Here is a 7456-nt window from a genome sequence, read left to right on the forward strand (position 1 = left end):
TTGTGTACATATTAGTTCTCAATTGTTTTTTGACTTAATTTTACTTGATCTCCGAATTTCACTACTTCTCCCCCTCTCTCCTCACATCTTTAAATTTATCAGATATGCAACACACACACAATAAAAACAAAATGAAATTACAATAAAATACTTACAGAAATATGTCATCACCTTTAGATCTCTTAAAGTATTACACACATACAGGATTATGTATCGTTTTCCTTTTTCTTCTTGTTTCAAAACTTAGCAACATACACTTCAATTGAATGAAAAGGAAAAAAAAATTTTTTTTTGAAAATGACTCGTTGAAAAAATTACAAATATTATGTAATATTATTATCATTAATATAAAATGAAGGTAATATCAGTTAAAGATATTGACAAATAGCATAGATTGGCGTAAATACATACACACACACACAGCAAAGAATATATTATAAGAGTGCCTAATTGAAACTTACACTTACACATGAAAATATGAAGCCAACAACAAATAAACAAAATGAAAGGGAATATAGAAGAAACAAAGTAAAGAAATAAACAAATTGTGTATACACAATCAATCTTCTTATAGCTTCAATTATGTACAATAAATATGGATCCATAAGATTCATTTATCTACTTTTTCTTAAGTATTTTGTACTATTCAATACAAATTGTGCTCATTTCAAAATAAGATTTATGAAATGAATATAGATAATGAATGAAAGAGAATCCAACTTCCATATCAGATTGTATACTTTCATTATTATTAATAGTAGTAGAAGTAGTATTTGAATGATATGACTTATAAATAATATGAATTATGTAATTTACAATGTTATAATCATTTCATCAATTGCACATTCTTTTTTTCTCTTACCCTTTTCAATCACCAGTAGTACCACCAATCATATGTTCTTGTTCATTAGATGAAGAACATAATAAATTTTTAGATAAATTTGTTATACTATCAACTAAATGTTCATTAGATAATAAAATATCTGAATGAATTTGTTGTGATGTTTGTTGATTTTGTCGATGATGTTGTTGTTGTTGAAGAGAATGAATAGATAATCCTGTACGTGTTGAACGATTTATGTTTGTCATTGAATTTGATCCTGATACTGATACACCGGCTGCCATTGCTGCATTATTAAGTAGATTATTGAATTGTGTAGAGAAGAGTAATGATGAATTTGATGATAATACAGATGTTGATGATGGTGAAATTGATCTTGTCAATGTGGATGAACATCCTATTCTGTTTCCTCCACCTGTTACATCTCCTCTGTTTGAATTCATATTTGCACCAGCGTATACAGCTGCCGCTGCGGCTGCAGCTACTGCCATTGCTGAAATAGATGCAGTGGAATCTGATGATGAGTTTGATGACTTACTGATCGATAAATTATTTGGTTGATTTAAAAAAGGATTTGAAATAAATGAATTATTATTATAATGACATGATGTATTTGTTACATCATTAGCTGAACATGAATTAAATGAATTTGACATTTGTAATAGGTTAGATGAATTATTCATGTTATTACTACTAATATTAACATGAGTATTCCCAGTTAGTGAATTATTTCTTCGTGAGGTAGATCTTTCTCGATGAGTTTTTTCATTTAATGGACTATTTGTATAATTTGATTTAGTGGTTATACAAGGATTTGTTGGTACGTATTGATTATTGTTAGTACCAGTATTTGATGTTGGGGATGGAGGTGAAGAAGCTGACGATGATGATGCTCCACCAGCACCTCCTCCGCTGCCTCCACCAGATGCTGTAGTGTTACAATTTTCACTAGTGACTGTTTTAAAAACTCCTGATTGGAGAACAAGTCGGCCTTGCATTAATGGTTTAACATAACGTCGTCGAGCATTAATGAACCAATTATTCACTGTTGTACGTGATAATCCAGTTTCCATAGCAAGCATCATTTTTTCTTCTTCTGAAGGATATGGTTCTCTCAAATGATCAACTAACCAACCGAATAGACGTTTCCGTGCTGGAAATGGTAGATTAGTTCTAGACAACCCAACAGCTCGTCGAATACTAAATAATGCACCTGACCCAACGCCACTAGGGGATGATGATGACGACGATAAAGGCGCTGTTGTCGTTGGCGTTGGTGTTGATGACGTGGTCATTAATGTAGTAGTTGTATTATTATTGACTGACAAATTTATTGATGAATTTTCATCAGATTCTGTTGAATTTGAGTCGCCCATATTACTATTATTAGTTCCAGCATTATTATTGTTTATCAATGATTCAGTGAAATTTCGATGGTAATGGTGATGATTCCGTTTTTGATCATGATTCATGGTGGAACTAGGTGATAAATTCGTTCGACTAGCTCGTCCACTACTAATACTACTATTACTTCCAATCCCTGCTTTGGTTCTATTCGAATTATTACTATTATTGTTGGCATTCATCATATTCCCAATGAAATTATGATTGTATGATTTATTTAAAAACTTTAGTTCATTATTTGTATGTAAATGAGCAGTGTTCATCTCTTTGTTTGGTGATTGGCCATGTTTTATTGGTTCTAACAGATCTAATGTAATTGAAAAATGGAAGAGGAGTAAACAAAAAGTCAGTGAAACATTTATTGATTTAGTTAAATCGATTGAAGTTGCAACTGTACTGTTGGTTGCTAATGCAGTAGTTTTAATAGTCAAATATTTACCCCGAAATTTAAGTATTCTAGGTTCGACCACTGGTAGAGTTGTGGGTGAACGCTGCTGATGAATTCCACCCTAAAATGAAACAGCTATTCACTGCTCTTTGGTTTTCAATAGTGCCTCAACCGAGATCAATCTATGACAAATGCGGCTTACAAATTTACTAAATGCCAAAAATATTTGGACGATACTGAATAAAATTATACTATGTACAACTTTCTCACAGATTACATGATTAAGTAGTAAGTTAGAAATTCATTATGACATGATTTGTCTAAAAGAAATATTTACGACGATGTATCCTTATTATGACCTTTGAGAAGGATGTGAACAACATAGTCATGACGTAACTCTGGCCTCAACAGCTTATGGTCATAAGTTTCTTTTTTTTCAGAAAGCGCGAACCCATTTCTACTTAAACCCGTACCTAGGAGTAAAACCGGAACTTTCTATGAGACCTTCAAGTGGAGAGTCTGTAAGAAACCCTGGACTTAAGTTTTTGTTTGTTGGCACTCGCAAGTAAGGCGCCTACACAATCTTAAAGGAATCGATGTTTCCCATGGGATCCGAACCCTCATCGTAAACGCTCGCAGACCGAGGTGTTGTAAGTGGGCTTATCGGATTGCAACTGATCTCCTGTAGGACTAAGAAGGAAATTTAAGCTCATGGTATCCTACCAATAACCTACACCAAGCATCCCAACATAGTGCACAAGATGTCAGGTCACTTATGCAATTGATAGAATTGTAATTTGATCGATAGAACTCGATCAGTATGAAAAGGACTAAACGAACACACAATCGGTTACCACCAAGTGGTCAATAAAGTGAAAATCAAGGTATTGTTAAAATCCATAAATTCAATAATTCAACTTATTACTATATACATTAAAAAATGAGGTTGAATCAATCCTAGGGACTTGATATACTTAAATTTCGTCTTTAAAACAAATGATGCGGTAGAATAATATGGTGGAAACAATTAAAGACTCTTGATGCAGCTTAAAAGTGTACAGAATTTATTTCATGTTTTCTTTAGTAATAAAATGAATCACTTCACTACATTTCAGTTTTTATTAGGATAGAGACTGACTATGTTTGCTAAATTTTATGGTTTACATTACGAATTGACTTAAGTTGGAAAACCATTGAAAACCAAGAAACATTCGACTTGGGTCGAGTGATCCATTTCTGAAAGTTTGATCGCTAACGATCTCACACACTGTTTTTCCGAACAAATGGAATTAATTTTTAACATTGAACCCTAAGAGACTTGCCGCTTAGCAAGCATAAAAACAGTGTAGTACGAAACCAGGTAAATCTCAGGCAGTAAGCCCATGAATGACATTGCCAAACTAGATCACTTCAAAGGTGTAAAATGTTTAAAATGGGTGCAATAACGGAGTGAAATGAACTCAGTAACTACGTCATCCGCTAATCCATCACCCTTGGCAGAACAATCAATCCAAAAGTCACATGAACAATATCAAAGTATACGATAATCTAGGTATTCTGATCTAGAAATCAATTAGGACTGGTTAATACTTTCAGTCAATTGCATTTAGAGTAACAAACTACAGTCTGTTTAAGGCGACCAGCCGACAAAGTATAAGATAAGATGCTCACTAATGATGATTCCATACTAAATCAAAACAGATATTCAATGCTTCTTGGACTTCAAACGTTACCTAACTTAATTTAGTCCATGATGCAAACTACAAAATTCCAATTACTTTCTAGTATACTTTCAGTTGAATAATAATGATGACTACCAATGACTACCATCATTGGGTTAGTGTTCAATATTAATAATATAAATGAAAGCATTTAGTTAATTGATCCATCATTTCATCTTATAAAATAGTTTACTCAAAATGAATTTTCGAAATCGTTTCTATCTACCATATATTACATAACTAAACTATTATCTTGTTTCCTTATAACTATATTTCTTATAAATAATTATTATCAGAAGGGGTTTTTGGAGATTTCAGTATTTTCATCGTTGAAATCATGAGTCGATTGAAGCTAGACCACCATGGAAAACCTGGATCACTGGACGACCGTTTTGTCCTATTGTGGGACTCCTCAGCGTGCACATCCACGATCTCGCCTCGCTTCAATTGACTTATGATTTCAATTATAAATAATTCATTGTAAACAATATCAAATAATAACAAACAATAATAAATCATATTCATAATGTGAAAAATAGACACTTTTCAAGTTTTAACACTATTTATTTATCAACATCATCATCATCATGAACATATTTTTTTTTTAAATGTCATTCTATTTTACCCCTCTTTTTATACATCAAATTACTGATTGATTGACTAAACAACTGACTAGTTGAACAATGTAAACAACTTAACTCTGTCAGTCAGTAAATAATCTAACCTACTTATGTATATGTAAACATATATCCCTTATGACAGACAGATACTCTTATTAGTATAGATTATTGAAAATAGTTTTGGGTGGCATCTCTTAGTTCAATTTTCATAGACAATTATTTTTTTTAAGGACATTTGGCAGGCAGATAGGTAGAGGTAGGCAGTTGTCTGAACTATGCTGAGTTGTATACACTTAAATATACACACATATTATAGTTAGCATGGAGATTTTTATAGGTGATTTTTAACGACATTTTTGATTGACAGGCAAAATATTATCCCTTCAGTGAATATGTACGTACTTACATGTGTAATTGATAGACACACTAACTTAAATGACTGACTGATTGATTGATTGATAGAGATGGATAATTTGTACATGAGTTTGTATGTATGTGCTCATTCGTTTTAAAAAGTGGATAAAATAACATACATTTACTATCCGTGAGAAATATAATCATGCATTCTGTTTTACTTATATTGGGTGGTGGAATACCCTGTTTCTTTCTCTCTCTCTCTCTCTCAATCTTGTGTCTTTCACACTCACATTATATCGTTCTGTGAAGAAGGAAATGAGAGAGAGAGGACAATAAGTAGAAAGAATATTGGATGAATGAATAAATAAATGGATGAATGATTGATTGACTGATTTTGACTGAATGGGATAGTAGAAGCTATAAGTGACTAGCTTACTACAACCACGTAAGCATGTTTCAATACAATTTAGTATATCATTGAAGTAACAAGATAACATAAGAGAGAACAAAAATTACAACACATTGAGAAGAATAGTTAGTAACACTAACACGATGAAAATAATAGTAGTAGTAATAATCCTATCACTATTGGTATTATTACTACTGTTAGTGACAACAGAAACATTAAAACAGAATAGAAGAACAATAGTCGCAATAGAACATCAACCAAAAGTGATTGAATGAATCAAAAACCCAAAAACAGAAAACAATGTGATATATTTTACTAGGAAATGAATGAAGGAAACCAATAGAATTTTTAAATGGGTAGATAGTTAATGTTACAAACAATCCAATCTATTTATCTATCTATCTATCTACCTATCTATCCATCAATCTATAATTTATAAGTGTAAATACATGAATACGAGTGTATCTATATTGTTTCTATAATTCGTAGTAAGAAAATTATTCACTTATTCATATGTATACATGTACATATACATATAAAGTAACATTTGATTGACATATCTCTGACATGAAAAGTCATTGATGTAGTCAGGTTTTCATAGAAAGCAATAACAAAACAACAAAACATTTAAAAAAAAATTTCCAACACTACAAAACAAATGAAACATAACATTGTATTACATGTACACTTATAGATAAACAAAAAGAAAAATATAAGGAAAGAATTATGAATAACTGTAACTGGGAGAAATGTTCATCATGTTCATATTCAATTGTAACTAACATATATGGATACATTAAATATAAAAAGATTTTCATATTACTATGTATACTTGTTTGTTTGCTTTTTTTTAAAAAAATTACACAATTTAGTCATTATTAAATTACTGAATAACATGACGACAATAACTATCGCGATGATAATGCTAATTACATGAAGAGTAATCACTATCAAAAAGGGGGTTTGTGGCGATTTGAGTAATTTTATATAGTTGAGATCATGAGTCAATTGAAGCTAGACCGCCATATATATATCGAACTCACCAACTTTTTGATTACATCAATCCGGGTATAAAATGCCTGTGGGTATGACTTTACAGACTACGTAATCAAATGGCTTGGATAGGAAGCAAACCCGAACCTAGTAAAGACTATGTCATTTTCTTATGGCCTACATAGACAATAAAGTACTTCTTTGATAAATGAAACCGATTTTAGTTCGAAGAGCTGGTTTTGTGTACTATTATTAGATTTTTTATTATCATTACTATTTTCCACCCTCCGGTTTTGAAACCTAACTCTGAATATAGCCCCTCCGGGGACGGACAACATCACAAAGGTTTAATACGGCTATTCTTCGGGATACTGGCAAACTCAATGAATCCAAGATAGCCCTCAACAATAAGTTCCAGGCCTTTCATGATCTCAATGAAGGGGGAACTACCATGGAGAGAAACTGGAAAGGAATAAAAGAGACAATCACTTCAATGTGTCATGAGGTTCTGGGCCACAAGAAGTAAGTAACCTTTTGAAACATTATTTCGCATAGACCATTACTTATCACCCCACACTCAAGTATAGTATCACATGAAATAACCAAATAGCACCATATAGAATACAAAATAATCAAAACTAACATAAAACAATGTAACATACGTGTAGCATTTGTCCCTTTTAACAAAACACCAGAGGATTGATAATGATCACTAATTAGCTG

The 7456-nt window shown here is 31.9% G+C and overlaps 1 protein-coding gene across 1 annotated transcript in view; it reads right to left on the minus strand.

Moving 5' to 3' along the window:
- Positions 1-867: 867 nt before the first annotated feature.
- The window catches only part of Smp_146580 (putative homeobox protein knotted-1), a gene marked incomplete at both ends in the record, with an annotated part of 53002 nt that continues 46413 nt past the window's right edge, over positions 868-7456 (minus strand). The window contains 2 exons of the mRNA XM_018795673.1: positions 868-983; positions 1065-2552. Of these exons, the coding sequence (XP_018649963.1) occupies positions 868-983; positions 1065-2552 (1604 nt within the window). The remainder of the gene's footprint in view (positions 984-1064; positions 2553-7456) is intronic.

Source organism: Schistosoma mansoni, chromosome 2, assembly GCF_000237925.1.
Source record: "Schistosoma mansoni strain Puerto Rico chromosome 2, complete genome".
NCBI lineage: Eukaryota > Metazoa > Platyhelminthes > Trematoda > Strigeidida > Schistosomatidae > Schistosoma > Schistosoma mansoni.